This window comes from Galeopterus variegatus, unplaced genomic scaffold (genome assembly GCF_000696425.1).
Source record: "Galeopterus variegatus unplaced genomic scaffold, G_variegatus-3.0.2 Scaffold4989, whole genome shotgun sequence".
Classification (NCBI taxonomy): domain Eukaryota; kingdom Metazoa; phylum Chordata; class Mammalia; order Dermoptera; family Cynocephalidae; genus Galeopterus; species Galeopterus variegatus.
This window is the reverse complement of record NW_007731100.1, coordinates 151523-168883: the sequence shown is the minus strand read 5'-3', so window position 1 is coordinate 168883 and position 17361 is coordinate 151523. Positions and strand designations below refer to the sequence as shown.

Genomic DNA, 17361 nt, shown 5'->3' with positions numbered 1-17361 from the left:
AACCTGTTGTTGCTTGTTTGTCGTTGTAGGATCGTTGTTGAAAGAATTATTCGTTTTTTGTTGCTCTTGGAAATGCAATTAGTACTCTGGTATCACAGCGCACACTTCTCAGGATCGCGCTGTCTCCTGGCACGGCTGCTCCAGACCCGTCGCCATCTTGTTCCCCAACACGATTATCCCACTGCCTTTTGTTACCCTCTCCAGCAAGCTTCGATAACTAAACCGTTCGGGCCTAACAATGTCCAGAGCCCCAAATCAGTAAATAGTTTAAATAACATGTATCTTGTGGCAATCATGGCAGGTTTCCAGATCTTTATAAATGTCTGAAGTTCTGGGGGGTTTTTTGTTTGTTTTTTAAAGGCATTTATTACTAATTGATAGAATTGTGAAACAAAGTTAATTTTTCAGCTTACATTTTCCAACATCAAATATGTACCCAACATTTATTAGAAGTTAAAGTAGGGGGCCGGCCCGGTGGCGCACTGCTACTGTGCGCCGCTTGGGAGTGAAGCGGCGCTCCCGCCAAGGGTTCAGATCCCACATACAGACCGGCGGCTCACTGGCTGAGCGAGGTGCGGGCGCAACACCGAGGGTTGCGATACCGTTGCTGGTCCCGGTCCGGTACGGGCGCGACACTGAGGGTTGCGATCCGTTGCCGGTCACGAAAAAAGACAAAAAGGAAAAAAAAAAAAAAGAAGTTAAAGTAATGATTGTTAAATATGTAGTCTTTAGTCTTCCCACTGATAGTAGCATTTTTAGTTTAATGATAAGAATAGAGCAGTTGAAGCTTTATTTATACTCCAGCAGTCCCCCGTTATCCTCAGGGTTGTGTTCTAAGACCCCCATTGGATGCCCCAAACCGAGGGTAGTACTGAACCCAACACATGCTATGCACTAACTTCTCTTTCCTTCTATACAATTTCATGTATAGAAGATTCACTTTTGCCATAGATCTTAGCAACCTCAGCATGCAATTTTTTTTTCTTTCCTTATTGAGAACTTTCACCTTTTCACTTAAGGAAGCACTTTGGGGCTTCTCTTTGGCATATCTGAATCACCAGCATCACTCCTCTTACACTTTGGGGCCATTATGAAGTAAAATGAGGGTGACTTGAACACAAGCACTGCACTGCCATGGCAGTCGATGCAATAACCCAGATGGCTACGAAGTGACTAATTGGCAGGTCATGTCTACAGTGTGGACATGCTGGACAAAGGGAGGATTCACGTCCTGGGCAGGACAGAGTGGGATGGTGCAAGATTTCATCACACTACTCATGATGACATGCAATTTAAAGCTTATGAATTGTTTATTTCTGCAATTTTTTGTAATATTTTTGGACCAGGGTTGACCACCAGTAACTGAAACTGTGGAAAGCAGGAGGGACTACTGTAGTGAAAAGTGGGAAACAACCTAAATGCCAAAACAGTAAACAGAGAATGATAGAATTAGTATAACGTGCATCCTATATAGCAACTAAAAATAATGTTTTTGAAGAATATGTAAGTGCGGGCAAAAGATTTGCAATATAATAAAATAGTACTTAAAACAGTGTGATTTCTTCTATAATATTAAAAAAAAAAAACTTAAAAGCCAGAAGAACAAAATTGATTTTTCTTTAGGTGATAGAATTAAACTTGTCTCCCCCCACTCCCCCTTTATAAACAATGAATATGTATTTAGTGAGAAAAAAAGATTTTAAAGGGAAGTGGCTTAGAGACTTCTAGAGGAAATCTCTCTCTAGTAACCTTACAATTCTTTACAATTCTTTTAAAATCAGCATTCCTCCTAAAAAAAAAAAAAAAAAAAAACCCAAAATCAGTGGATTAGTGAAGTGGCTAACATTGGTTTAGGAAAAAAGAAGGTTTGGAAAAGAAGACAAAGCAACTGAGGTAGAGGTTTCCTAGAGGCATAGGGAGGGGAAAAAAGTATAGAGTCAGACTAGCTTGAAAAAAAACTTAAATAGAAACTAAAAGTAATATTTAAGTGCTAAGGTTGACATTGATGAGTGTATGATGTGTCATAAGAGCCCAGATTTGCAGGCTGAAACTACCTGAAACCCACAATTGAGATTTATTTTACTGCTTAATTATACCACTTCACTGCTTATATTAACAGTGACCTTGAGTGTGTTTCTTAACCTCTCTAAGCCTTGTTTTCTTCATTGTAAAATGTGCCAGATGCTTTACATATATGGTTTTTAATCTTCACAGCAACTTAGTAACATTGCTATTATTGAGCCCATTTTATAGATCAGGAAACTGAGTCTTAGAGAATTTAATTGGTGCAAGGTCACAAAGCTAATTATGCTTTGCAAATACCCATATTTTCATGTGTGGTCCCTAGTAACCATAATTCTACTCTTTACTTTTAAAAGTTCTTTTTTTTTTTTTTTTAACTCCCACATATAAGTGAAAACATCTGGTATTTATCTTTCTATGCCTGACTTATTTCACTTAACATAATGTCTTCCAGGCTTATCCATGTTGCCACAAATGACAGGATTTCATTCTTTTCTGTGGCTGAGTAGTATTCCATTGTGTATGTACTAACCACTGAGATGTACACTTTAAAGGGGTGAATTTTGTAGTATGTGAATTATATTTCAGTTCAAGAAAAAGAAAGAACCCTTGTATTTGTTAACAGCTCTCTATTCTCCCCCATACTCGTAGCCACAGCAACTGCTAATCTACTTTGTCTTTGTAGATTTGCCTGTTCTGGACATTTTGTATAAATGGAATTAATCACGTAATATGCAGTATATTGTGGCTGGCTTTTTCATTTAGCATAAAGTTTTTAAGGTTCCTCTGTGTTGTAGCATGTAGCAGTACTTCAGTCCTTTTTATTGATGAATAATATTCCATTGTATGAACGTACCACATTTTGATTATCCATTCATCAATTGATGGATATTTAGGTTGTTTCCACTTTTTTACCTATTATAAATAATGTGGCTATGAACACTCATGTACAAGGTTGTGTGTGGACATGTTTTCAGTTCTCTTGGGTATATTCCTAAAAGTGGAATTGTTGGGTCATATAGTAATTATATGCTTAACTTTTGAAGAACTGCCAAACTGATTTTCTAAGTGGCTATACCATTTTATATTCCTACCAGCAGCATGAAGTTTCCAGTTTCTCCACATCCTTACCAGTGCTTGCTATTATCCATTTTTATCATAGCCATCCTAATTAGCATGAAGTGGTATCTCATTGTAGTTTTGATTTGCATTCCTTAAACAACCAACACTGCTGACCATCTCTTCATGTACTTATTAGCCATTTGTATATCTTCTTTGGGAACAGATCTATTTAAATCTTTTTCCCATTTTTTAAATTAGGTTATTTGTCTTTTTATTTTGGGTTGTAAGAGATCTATGTATATTCAAGATATATGTACCAAATCTGATATAGGATTTGCAAATATGTTCTCCTATTCTGCAAGTTGTCTTTATGTTTTTTTCATATATTATTATATTTTTCTTGATATATTTTTTTGAATCACAAAAGGTTTTAACTTTTATGAGGTCTAATTTATCTTTTTTGGTCACTTTTGCTTTTGGTGTCGTAGCTAAGAAACCATTGCCTTATCCAAGGTCACAAAGATTTATGCCTAGGTTTTCTTTCAAGAATTTTATAGTTTTAGCTCTTACATTTTATTCTTTGATCTCTTTTGAGTTAATTTTTTTATGGCATGAAGTAGGGGTTTGACTTTTTTCTTTTCAATGTAGATATCCAGTTGTCCTAGCATCATTTGTTAAAATGACTATTCTTTTCCCATTGAATTGTCTTGGTGCCTACATTACATCTTAAGAACATATGAATACAGCTTTGGAGAACATATATTACAAAAGTGGAATTTATCTGCAAGCTACATTTCTTTAATTTGTTTAACATTCTCTGTTCCTTTGTTTCTTCATGAGAGAAATGTGAAAAATTAGCATTTCCAAGTATTTGTGTTTCAGGGTGTACGTGAAGTAAGGAGGTAAAGAGTACTAGAGTAAAATGTAGTAATTTCATAAAATTGTTTACAGGATGTAATTTCACACAGTAAAAAGCTGAATAAGAAAAAAGGAGGAGAAATGGACCTATTGAATAACACTGACAACCAGGGAATCAAAAGTTTGAGTAAGGAGAGGAGAAAAACACTAGAAACATATCAGCAGCTATTTTACCTTTTACAGGTAAGAACAATTTACCTTTCTCTCTGAGTTTTGGATAAATATTATGTTCCATACTTGTGACTTACAATGGCTCTTTCCCCCTGCTTCAGCTATAATAACTTACGTGTTTTGCACACCTACTAAGTACCAAATGCTGTTCTAGATGCTTTATATACATCATCTCATTTAAATCTTACTATAATACTGGGAACCATGAGAGAATAAGTACTGTTGTTATTCTTATATTGCAGATGAGAAAGCTGAGACAGTCAGCAAATTATAAAGCAGGGATTTTGGAACCCAGGCAGTTTGACCTCAGATCCGATGTTCTTCATGCCTATATTACTACAGTTATCTGCAGAAACAGTATAAATTCAATAATAACATAATTAAACAGATGCTGTCAGCCATGAAAAAATTAAAGTGACTGTAGGTGAAAAGCAGATCTTTACCAGAACCAGCCTGTTCTTTTTTGGGGGAAAGAGCCAGAGGATCAGGATTAGGAAATAGTATGTCTTTTTTATTTCATTATTTTCATGGCATTACTATGATCTAAAAGAATCATGATTTTCTATTGCTTCCCAAGTGCTGGTGAGAACTAATAAGTTTAACTGGTTATGGCTGGACTTTGGTGGACCTGTCGTTGTTTGGTTTGACCACCAATTCACCCCATGTGCCCTACTAGCATATACTTGTACTATTAGTCACAGAGGAAACTGAGTGATCGTGATAGATAGAAACAACCCTTCCCTCAGTGTGAAAACTTTTCCAAAAGAGGTGGACCAGCAGTTCTTGCTTGTGAGAGTCAGGTGTCCCTCAGTGGGGACCCACTGGTTATGGTGATTCCTTCAATGACTGGCGATGTCTGAGTCTTTGCTTAAGGAGAACTTGTTACATAAACCATATACAAAAGGCACAACTAGATGCTAATTTTGGAAGAGTTGAGGCTTCTCTACTTTAAATAATAGATTGGAAAACATCTTCAAACAGGTGAATGTGCCACAGATAGCCACCACATGGCAGCAAGAAGACAAAATATTAATCCATAGAATTGTCTGTGGAAATTGTTGCCTAATATCAGCAACTTTGCAGAAAGAAGGGGGGCTCACTTTAAGCAGGGCATGTTTTCTCGCCTAATTTCCATTAGTAGTCAACCACCAGCTAGAAATTTAATCTTAATCCCTTAACATCTTTTACATCCATGAAATTCCAAGCTTATGTAAATTCTTCAAGATTTAGTTTGCTAAATTTGACAGATTTTCTGTTAAGAAAAGTCAAAACCTAGTCATTGGCCTAAGACTTGTATTGTTTACCCACTTATATAAGTGGGGCCCATTAATAAAAAGTAGAGAAAACACAGGAGCATGTTAAGAATAATTCCACCAAATTTTATCCCCCTCAAAATCCAAAACTTATAGTCCCAGGGAGTGACCATTCAGTTGTGTCAAGTGAAGTGTCTCTTGAAATCATGTATTTTTCTCCACCTTCTCTTCTCTCTTCTTTTGAGACTTTAGCCCAAGCTCAATAGAGAAATTATAGAAAAGCAAATGGCCTGGATTCCTTTGGCCCTTAGATTATACTTTAGCAAGAATTCTTAACCAAAGCAGAAGGTCAGCTAATATAGCTTTTGCTTTCATTTTGTCTCTTTGGTATAAGCCTAAATTTAAAGTTTTTAGGTCACCTGAGGGGGAATAATAAGTAGGCGTCTTTCTTTAGCACTAGAGTGAGTTTCCTTTCTCATAACTCCTGTATGCTTAGTTAGTGTTGGAAAAGAATCACTTACAGAGCTATCAGGAAAAAGTTGTCCTTAAGGGCTGGCTGGTCAGCTCAGTTGATTAGAGCATGGTGCTGATAACACCAAGGTCCAGAGTTCAATCCCCATACTGGCCAGCCGCCAAAAAAATGGGAAAAGTTGTCCTGAGCTGCTCATTTCTAAAATTCAACCAATCGTTATGAGCTTAAAAGTAAACCTAAGTAAACCAGAGTTTGGGTTTTCTTAAAAACTTTAAAGCCAAATTCCTTGAGTATATTTGGGTGAAAACTAGTTTTCAAGTTTGGAAAAATTTTCTCATCAGAAGAAAGATGAACGGTAGGAGTATTAAATTTCTCTGTGTGAATAATTTCCTCTATGACCTAAATACTGTTCTTTTTCTTTAACCTCCACCTGGGCTGTATAGCTGCTGGAGAAAAACCATATTACTGTGAAGACTGGTGCTATATCTAATGAAATCCGTCCTCAGCCAAGCCCTCGGGGCTCCATGTCAGTTTTTTTTTTGTTTTTTTTTAATAGTAGGTTAATCTTTTATTCTAATGTTGCTTGAATACATCCATGTCAGGTTTTTGTTTATTAAAGTACTGTCAGTCTTTTAAATTCTTTTTTGTCGTTGTTTTGCTCATGTTCTCCTGATCTTCATGCCTCTCTTCAGCCTCACTCTGTGTGGAATATCATGGCCACCTCACTGGCTCCACATGTAAATGTATCCTTTTCTTTTTCCTTCTAGTCTCAGAAGATGGTATGTGTTTCCTTCTGTTCCTCCACCAATCCTTCCAGGCCAGTCTATGTAACTGGGCCCTTAGTTTATTCTTGCCAGTCTCTTTGAATACCAGGTTCCACTGGCCACCCTCTTCCTTCTACATTTCTACAGTAAATATTAATATGTGGCTCAAAGAGGTTAAGAGTGAGGGCCGGCCCTGTGGCTCACTCGGGAGAGTGCGGCGCTGGTAGCGCCAAGGCCGCGGGTTCGGATCCTATGTAGGAATGACTGGTGCGCTCACTGACTGAGCGTGGTGCAGACCACACCGTGCCAAGGGTTGCTCCCCTTACCAGTCAGAGAGTGCGGCGCTGGTAGCGCCAAGGCCGCGGGTTCGGATCCTATGTAGGAATGACTGGTGTGCTCACTGACTGAGCATGGTGCAGACCACACCGTGCCAAGGGTTGCTCCCCTTACCAGTAAAAAAAAAAAAAGAGGTTAAGAGTGAAAAGTACATATAATATTATATATTACATTAAATATATCATATGGTGTAAAACCTTTAAATCCTATCATAACTTTCCAATATAACTTTGGGTAGTTTAGTATTAATAATATTATCTGATACCTTTTCAAGTATTATTATGTGCCAGGTATTCATCTATATGCTTTTAATGACATATTAAGTCATTAAAGAACAGGGAACCAGATACTGCTTTTTGCTTTAGTAACATATATATTTAATAAATATATTTAACCTATAGTTCTGTGGGGTTTTTTGTTTTTCTTCCTGTTTCCTTTTAGACCAACCCTTTATACCTGGCTAAGCTGATTTTCCAGATGCCACAGAACAAGTCGACTAAATTTATGGATACTGTTATTTTCACACTATACAATTATGCTTCTAATCAGCGGGAAGAATATCTACTCCTCAAGCTTTTTAAAACTGCTCTGGAGGAAGAAATAAAGTATGTATATAAATATGTATGTAAAATTATCAATGAATAGATCCTTTCATTAGTGGTAGCTATCTCTGATTTACTAAAATAATTTTAAATTGTTATATTATTTATATATATTAAAATATATCAAATTTCTTGAAATTTCCATATCATTAGAGCTATATTCAAGTAAAGCTTTCTCCCATAAGCAATACTTTTTCTAGTGTTAAATTAACTTGATTTTGCATGTCTACGACAACTGAAAATCAAAAGCCTATTTGAAATTCACTAAGAAAATTTAACTTTTAAAAAATTCTGTGAGTAATAAAGCTATTCTGTGAGGGCAGAGATAGCGATCTCTGCCAAATAGCCTTCTCTTCTTACTGGAACTTAAGTTACTTTTGCTCATTTATTTTCTGATACAGTTAAGGTAAAACATGTGTAGGTAGATGTAATGAATGGAAAAAAAAAAAAAAAAAAAATGCATAAGAAATGTCTTTAGCTAAGGTGGACCTTAACTGCCTTCCTAACTTCTTGAAACCTTAAGCAGTGCTAGTTCCTGTGGGTTTCCAAAGCATATGAGCCAGGCACCACCACCTTCCAGGTGTCTATAAGCCAGCATGATAAATATGATTCATGAGCAATAGTAATGCTATGCAATGGAAAGTGGCAATGAATGACACCTATAATGTAGCAGATTAGAAGAATGGAAAGAAAAGTTCCGAGTAGATCAACTGATAAAGATTTTTTGGAAGAGAAGGTTCTTGGCTCAAAACCTTGAGGAACAGCTACAATTTTTATAAGAGAAAAGGGAAATAAGGCACAATGGTGGTGGAAACAGCATGGGCACAGGAACAAGAAAGAAAGTAATTAGTCTGGCCAAGATATGACTTTATTAGTGACTGCCAGGAGATAAAGCTGGAAAGATAGGCTGGGGCCAGACTGTGGGAGATGCTGAGTGTAGGCCGAGGTATTGAGGCTCTGCTTACTTTCTGGGAGCTGCAGAAGGTTCTTGAACAGGATATTGATGTGATTACATTGGTTTTTTAGAAGGTTGATCTGCCGGTCATGTGTGAACACTGTGAATTGGAGCTACAAAGGTTAGAGAAATGGGAAGTCAGAAGGAAAAAAAAAATACAGTTTGGGTTTGTAGCACATTGAGTTTGAGCTATAGGTGTAGAACATGTAGGTGAAAATGTATAGCAGAAAATTGGAAATTCCAGGCTGACTCCCAGGAAAGAGATGTGGCTTAGAGATTGAGGTCAGAGGACAGGTCCTGAAGGGACGGTAGTTGGAGCTGTGTGTGTGAGTGAGGTCTGAGGGGAACGCATGTGGAAGGAAATGAAAGAAAACAGAATTAAAAGGTAAGAAGAGGAGTCAGCAGGGGAAACAAAAAGGAATGACAAGGCAGGGTATGAACCAGAATGTTGCACTGTCGGACCCCAAAGGGAGAGGAAATGGAAGAGGCAGGAGGGTGAGAGCTTGCACAGGGGTGAAAGGGAGGAGAGGGGAGACTTCATAGGTGGCAGTCACCAGTCAGGAAGAGCTCTCCACCACGCAGTGTGGCTAGAAGCTGCACTGCAATGAATCTGAGAGGAGTTTGAAGTGGAGATAATTCATTCAACCAAGGACATGGTTTTGAAATTTGGTAACTAGAGGCGATACAGTACTTGTGCAGTGTCACGCAGTATTGTTAGTCTTGGTTTATTTTAAGCTCATTCCTGCCTTCTAGATTGAAAGTGAGGCTGAGACCTTATTTATAGATCCTTAAATTGCTTGGATAAAATACACAGAACTTACAAACAATAGCTTCTTTTTAAATCACACCAACTTTGATCTTCGTGGAGAAAAATATAACTCCATGAAGCCCCTTGCCTGCCAGAGAGAATATATGTTGTTTGCACTCTATCCATAGAAGCAAATCATTTTGTTTTGGCTTGTGCTTTTTTTAGATCAAAAGTGGACCAGGTGCAGGACATAGTTACTGGTAACCCTACAGTCATCAAGATGGTCGTCAGCTTCAACAGAGGTGCCCGGGGACAGAATACCCTGCGCCAGCTCCTGGCTCCAGTGGTGAAAGAGATCATTGATGACAAGTCCCTGATCATCAACACGAGCCCTGTAGATGTGTACAAGGCTTGGGTGAACCAACTAGAAACACAGACTGGAGAGGCCAGGTAGCAAATAGGAAGATTTTGGTTTTCGATCATGTGTTATAATCACTTTTGCATGTACATTAGTACATACTCTTAAACTCTGTTAAGCAGAAAAAAATTTACTGTATGAAGTCAGTTTGCAATAGAAGATGTTACCTCCTTTTAACATATCTGTGCAGATCAAATTCTTAGACTCTTGGTCATCTTGATTCTAAATGGTATGTTCAAATTTCAGAACTGGTTGATCCGCAGTGCCACAACTTCTGTAATCCTCTCCCTTGTTTATTCGTTGTGTGTTTCTAAACCTAGACCTAAAGATAGTACACACTTTCTTGTCACTTGATAATACATAAATTTTTTTACAATTACTAAGCAAGTAACTTTAATATGTAAGGATTCAAAATCCAAGTAAGATTGGCTTATTCTAGGTGGTTGTTTGTAGATCTAAGCAATCCCAGCTTTTTATTTCCTGCAAAATAAAATAATTAAGATGCGCACAGAGAATTATGTGGGTGAATTGTCGCAGTGTTGTTTGTAGTAGTAAAAAGTGAGAAAAATCAAAATATTTGGCTTTAGGGATTTGTTAAATAAATGATTATCATATAATGGAGTAACTGTTTGGAATGGTGGTGTAGCTTTATATTTATTGGCACATGAAAATCTTCATGATGTATTTTCCAGTTACAATCAGGTACAATAACCCATTTTTCTGTTTAAAAAAAAAATGGCCATACATATACACGTAGGATCTATGCAGAATGTGTATATACCCAAATTACATTATACCCATGAATATGTGAGGCCCATATACACACATGCATAGAGGAGGACGTGAGAAATTATGCACTAAGGTATGAAAATTGATTGTCTTTGTGTTGGTATTGTTTGCTTCTTTGCTTATGTGCAGGGTTTTTTTTCCTCTATAATGAAAATATTGCTTTTTATAATTAAAAAATAATAATAAAAGAAAGTAAGTTAACTACATTACCTGGGTCTACATTACCTGGGTCTGCCTATTATTTTGCCAGAAGAGCCAAGAGGGAGGGCTGGAGTCCCTCCTGCTGCACTAACAGCAGAAGGCACCAGCTGTGTACATGGGGCTTCCCCTCAGTTAGCAAACATTTTGTTGTTGGAGTTAGTGGGCAAAGTCCAGTTCACTATACAAAGCTTAACTGTAGCACCAACTTGGCAGGAATACTAATGCCTGTACCTCAGCCTCCAATTAATTTAGAGCCCTTGTGTTTTCAGCAAGCTGCCGTATGACGTGACTACAGAGCAAGCTCTGACATACCCAGAAGTGAAAAATAAACTGGAGGCATCCATTGAGAACCTGAGAAGGGTCACTGACAAAGTCCTGAATTCTATCATTTCTTCCCTTGACCTGTTGCCGTAAGTTGTATTTGTAGCGACTTTAGTGTTCTTTGCTGAAAGTTCTTGGAATACTGTGTAAAGTAAGCCCCTGTAGTGATAACAGGAGTTTTCCCTTCTATTGTGTTTACTATTTAAGAAGTTTACCTACATTTACCTTTTAAATTTGTAGCTGTTCTCTAAATCAAGAATACTTCTGTCATAGCCACAAACGCTGCTCAGTTATCGTCAGTGGAAGGAAGTCCTGTGATTCCATTACCATCTCATTTTATGTTTAATTTTTAGGAAAATTACTCAGCTTTAGTTGACTGGAACAATTGCTGTGTGTTTCTTCCTCACTTAGCCTTTTTCCATTATTTTCTTTTGTCATCTGTTTTACATGTAGTTATGGATTGAGGTATATAGCCAAAGTTCTGAAGAGTTCGATCCATGAGAAATTCCCCGATGCAACAGAAGATGAGCTATTAAAGGTAGATTTTCAAGGGTAATCTCACCATAGCTTCTCTTGGGGGTACGAGCCAAAATTACCAACATAGCATTTTGTAAGAGTTTTCCCCGTGTGTGACTATTTACAATAAGCTGCAGGTCTTCTATTTCTGATGACTCTCAAGATTATTGATTATGCTGAGATCTTAGACATTATTGAAATTCTTTGTATTAGGGCATTTTGGGGAAAATAAGGATAATTTTCACCAAAAATAATTTTGTTAATTATATTAGTAATATGTGATTATATTTTCACCACCTTTATTTAACTTCTTGTTAGCATTCACATCATAAAATGATATGTTTTCTCTTGGGAAATGTATATGAATACTTAAAAAAAAAAAACAACCTAAAACTCTTGAGTTTTCTCTCTTGAAAATGGTCTTTTTCCTCTGCATCACTCCAGATTGTCGGAAACCTCCTGTACTATCGGTACATGAACCCAGCCATTGTAGCTCCAGATGGCTTTGACATCATCGACATGACAGCTGGAGGTCAGATAAATCCAGACCAAAGGAGAAACTTAGGATCAGTGGCTAAGGTTCTTCAGCACGCAGCCTCGAACAAGCTGTTTGAAGGAGAAAATGAACATCTCTCATCTATGAACAGTTATTTATCAGAGACATATCAGGAATTCAGGTGAGAGGGGCTGTTTGTCAAGGTGGTGGGGCAAGAACAACGTGTGTTTTGTGCCGAGAGCTGGAGTTGGGGGTGGAGGACAGGAACCCCAGGTTGCTACTTGCATTTCTTCTACCAGTTGCTACTGCGGGAAAGAGAAGGCAGGGAAGAGCAGGTAAGGTTGCTTATGCCTGGTGTTCCCTGCCATTCCCTGTCCCACCCCCAGCCCCTGCACTCCTGTTACACTGCTTCCTTCCTAGATGCATAATTTCTGCTGTTGACAAAATAAAATACTGTTCTTTCTGGCATGCTGTAGGCTTATTGATTACTTAAAATTTAAAAAAAATCAAAATAGCTGATTTCTGCTTGGTCGAACTTAAGAAGAGGGTAATATTTTTTAAAAAGAAGTTTTCCGATCAGGAAGAACTTGCCTCATTTGCACCAAATAGTAGGAAATAGAGTATTTGATTTTTAAAAGGTTGGGAAACCTCAGATTTTACATTTACTGATGATTGTGCATAAATGTTTTCTGTTCTGTTTTTGAACCTTTCATTATACATGTAAGATTTAATTCTCTTGACCTTTGTGTTTCCGAATTATATTCATATCTGATAATTCCACATGAACAAGAAAGGAGTGAGCTAGTAGTAAGATTCACTTCTTCCGAGCTCTCTGGGAAACGCTTCCATCTTGGGTTTTGTTTGTTCTCTTGTCTGTCATTCAAATGGTAGGTCATAGAAGTATGACATAAATTCATTTCAGTCCTCACTGGGAAAATAATTTTCCATTCCTCACTTTTCCTCTGGGTTAGTGACTTGTCTGCCAACAGAGGTAGTTCATGATCACTCATCTCTCTTTAGAATTTGTGGCCTTTTGTAAGAAAATGGCCCCAAATCCTCTTACTGCAGGAATTTTTGATCAAGCTGCTAATTTTAGTCCTCACTGACTAAAAAACTAATATCCATTTCCCACATTTCTTGCAAACTGTTAGCTGCTGTTAGAGCTTCCTTTTACTTCTTTTCTTCTTGAATTATTTCTGTCAACCATCTGTGTTCCCAGATCATCATCTAAAAAGAAACAAAATCAAAAGCCTCCCCTCACCTCCTCTTAAATTCATCCTTTTTCTCTTCTGCTCACATTTATCCTTTGTGATCCTAAGCAATCTATGAGAAATTATGGTGAAACAGTTCAGGAAGACCTTTTGTCACATGGGAACATGTTCCCCAACACGGCTGCCTGCCATTTAACCTCCCCCAGCTTTGGGTTGGGAAGGTACAGATCATTTTTGGTGTAGAAGCCTTGGGTGCCCTTAGGGGAGATACCAAGGATGATCTCAGGCATAGGAAACATTTACAACTTGACAGAATAGAATATATATTCTACCTGTGCAAGGGTTGTTTAGGTGAAAACTACCTGGGACTTCTCAACTGTGTTCACAGCACTCCTGGCTTTTCTTGGTCTTTCTCTATATTTCCTATAGTTTTAAACAGTAGACTTTTAGGGTCTGAGTCCTGGAGAATTTTATGTATTTGTATGTCTAGCCTTAACATTTTTTACTGGATCAACTAAGAATAGAGTAGACAACTCCCATTTTTGTCACACCCTTAGCAGGAGCTCTGAAGGTGAACAGAATGTTGCAGGCCCAGGAGTTGGTGCCATTTAAAGAATGAATTTGATGAATCGCTTTTGTTTGTTTGTTTGTTTTGTTTTGTTTCTTTTAATTTGGGGCCACAGGTCTTAATACATTTAAAAAGACTAAGATCACAGAAAATAATAGAAAATATGTTCTCTGACCGCAATAACAGAAATTTGGAAAATGCACAAATGCATGGAAATTAAACACTCTCCTAAATAAACAACAAGTAAAAAGGAAAATCACAAGGAAATTAGAGAGTACTTTAAGATAAAAATCAAAGTGCAACATATCAAAATTTATGGGATGCAGGGCTCATGCAGTGTTTAGAGGAAAATTTATATAACACACATATTAGAAATAAGAAAAATCTCAAATCAGTAATGTAAACTTCTACCTTAACAGAAGAACAAACTAAACCAAAAGCAATATAAGTTGGAAATAACAAAGATTACAACAGAAATACATAAAATAGGAAATTAAAAAACAATAGAAAAAATCAACAGAACAAAAAGTTGATTCTTTAAAAATATCCACAAAAATACCAAGAAAAAAAGGAAGACTGAAATTACCAAAATGAGAAATAAAGCAGGGGCATCATAACATTGTCGTTATTGTTTTTTGTGGTGGTAAGATTTAGTTTCTTTCTCTTGCTCATTTGCATTTTTGTTCTACCAGTGGGTTTTGTTCTTTCTTGTGTATTCGTCTAGTCATTATCATTTTTCAGATTCCAGATACAGGAATTCCTTGAGGATTTTTTGTAAGCTGGTCACATGGTGGTGAACTCCCACAGTTTTTGTTTGTCTGGAAAATACACTATTTTTTCCTCACTTCTGAAGGATAGACTTGCTGGGTATTGTATTCTTGGCTGGCAGTTTTTTTCTTTTAGTATTTTCAGTATATTATCCCATTTTCTTGTGGCCTATAGAATTTCTGTTGAGAAGTCTGCCGTTAGTCTGATAAGGGCTCCCTTATAGGTGACTTTATGCTATTCTCTTGTTTCTTTTAGGATTCTTCTTTTGTCTTTGAGCTTTGCCAGTTTGACTGTAATGTGTCTTGGAGAGGATATTTTTGGGCTGAATCTGTTTGGGGGATCTTTGAGCCTGCTGCATCTGAGGATCCATGTCTCTCCCTATTCCTGGGAAGTTTTCCATTAGTATTTTATTGATTAGGTTTTCCATGATTTTTTCCTTTTTCTTCCCCTTCTGGAACACTCATGATTCCAATATCTGTGCACTTAAGGTTATCTGCCAGCTATCCTAGATTTTCTTCATTTTTAAAATTTTTGCTCTTTTTTGTCTACCTGGGTTATTTAGAAAAAAGTATCTTAAATTCTTCCTCTGCTTGTTCTAGCCTGCTTCTGAAGCTATCAGTTGTGTTTTTTATTGCATCGAGTGAATGTTTCAGTTCCATGAGTTCTGCTACATTCTTTTTTAAGGTATTAATCTCTTTGTAAATTTCCTCCTTCATATCCTGGATTTTTTTTCTCACTTCATTATGTTGTCTGAGTCTTCTCATATTTCCTTACGATTGTTGCTCATAATTCCTTCTCAATAATTTCAAGGGTTTCTGCTCTATAAAGTCTGGTGTTTGAGAATTACTGTATTCTTTTGGTAGTGTCATATTTTCTTGGGTTTTTGTATTTCTAGTATCTCAACATTGATATCTGGTCATCTGGTAGAGCAGTTGCTTCTTCTATTACTCTGGAGTGGACTTTGAGGAGAGAGACATCCTCTTCTTCTTCCAGTCTCCATTGGTGACTCTCCCTGTGTCGATGCAGTTGAGGGTCTGGCAGGCTGCCTACACAGTATCTGTGGCTACTGCTGTGGCATCGAGCCACTTTTGCAGCAGCTGTGGCTGTGGTGGTGGCTGTGGTGAGCCACCCTCATAAAAGTGGTGTTTTTGGTATTCTCTGTTACCTGCTTCCAGGTGGAGGAGGCTGCTGCTCTTGACTTTTGCCTAGGATCCCAGGCATTGCTGTCTTGCCTCCTTCCACGTGGGGCGGGGGCGGGGGGCTGCTTGATGAATTGCTTTTGGATTATATTCTCCATAAAGAATTGATTCTAAGATCAAGAATTATCAATTTTGACATTTTTTTAATTTCAGGGGCTATTTTTAAATAACAACATTTTAAAGATGACCTGCCTATAATTTGATCACATTGAGTCACAAGCAAGGCCTAAGGCCTTTACTGCTCTCACTAATCCTGTTTGAGGAACTGGGTCTAACATCCAGAAGCATGGACTTGGCTTCCGTAGTCAGGAGCCAGCTTGGAAGAAGCCCTAACAAGTCCCCTCAAGATTTGGGGTGGGGAACAAAGTACTAGCCATCATTCAAAACTTCCTAACTATTTTGATGAAGCTATTTAACTTACAAATTTTACTATAGCTTAAGACTTTTTTCCTCCTTTGTTAGGAAATATTTCAAAGAAGCATGTGATGTCCCTGAGCCAGAAGAGAAGTTTAATATGGACAAATACACAGACTTGGTGACAGTCAGCAAACCAGTCATTTATATTTCAATTGAGGAAATCATCAGCACGCATTCAGTAAGTGGGGACAGGAGGGGTCTTAGCCATGGACCTGGGGTTCAGGCATGTTTTCTCTACAGGACTTAGTGTACACATGTGCTAGTGCTTATACTCTTAACCCTCAGAAACTCTTGATTATTTATTCCCTTACTCTTATACATTAATAAAACTCCTTCTACCAAACGAAGTTTAGTTTTGACATGATCCATTTACAAAACCAGACTGCAAATTTGCAGTTTAAGCCCTGAGCAGGGACAGGCCCTGATGCCCTCCCACCCACCAAAGCCATGCTGCCTAGACCCACAGCCCAGTCTCTCCCCTTTACAGGAATCCTCTCAGCTTTTCCAGTAATTTTCTGGGGAAATGAGAACATTGATTGATACTCTAACTACCCTGGCCCGATTATTATACTTTATATATGTATATGTATCAAAATATCAGATTGTACCCCATAAGTATGTACAATTACAATGTGTATGTTAAAATAACATTTAAAAAAAAATAAAAAAATTTTTAAAAGAAATGAGTTTAGACGTAAAAAAGAAGTAGTTAACAGGCTGTTCAAGGAAGACAGGAAACCACCATCCAACAGTAGCTTCCTGCAAAGAATCACTTCTATTGTTCTGGAAATCTCCGTCTCTTAGAAGCAGGCGTTTTTACAGTCTGTGCTGCGTCATAATGTCACCATCTGGTTCACATGCAAACATCACCATCAGTCACTAGCTTGTATTAAGTGCCTGTTGGGGACAGGGTGCACTGCTCAGCAACATTGGGAAAGAATTAGGAGGCCTTGGTTGGCTTTTCAATTATTTATAGCAAAAAGAGAAGCTAAACATTAAGGGTTTTGTTTTTAAGACCGTTTGGAACTTATTTCCTGAAAAATCTAGATTTTTAAAAGGTAACATTTTCAAGAATAGTTTCAGATCTTGCTAGTCAAAACAAGGTCCTGGAGATGTGTTAAAAATGCACCCCAGACCTCCCAAATAGAACCTTA

The 17361-nt window shown here is 37.6% G+C and overlaps 1 protein-coding gene across 1 annotated transcript in view; it reads left to right on the top strand.

Annotated features, from left to right (window-relative positions):
- Positions 1–4035: 4035 nt before the first annotated feature.
- The window catches only part of IQGAP2 (IQ motif containing GTPase activating protein 2), a gene marked incomplete at its 5' end in the record, with an annotated part of 39859 nt that continues 26533 nt past the window's right edge, over positions 4036–17361 (top strand). The window contains 7 exons of the mRNA XM_008588719.1: positions 4036–4185; positions 7440–7603; positions 9529–9753; positions 10981–11121; positions 11486–11570; positions 11993–12225; positions 16253–16385. Coding sequence (XP_008586941.1) covers positions 4036–4185; positions 7440–7603; positions 9529–9753; positions 10981–11121; positions 11486–11570; positions 11993–12225; positions 16253–16385 — 1131 coding nt within the window. The remainder of the gene's footprint in view (positions 4186–7439; positions 7604–9528; positions 9754–10980; positions 11122–11485; positions 11571–11992; positions 12226–16252; positions 16386–17361) is intronic.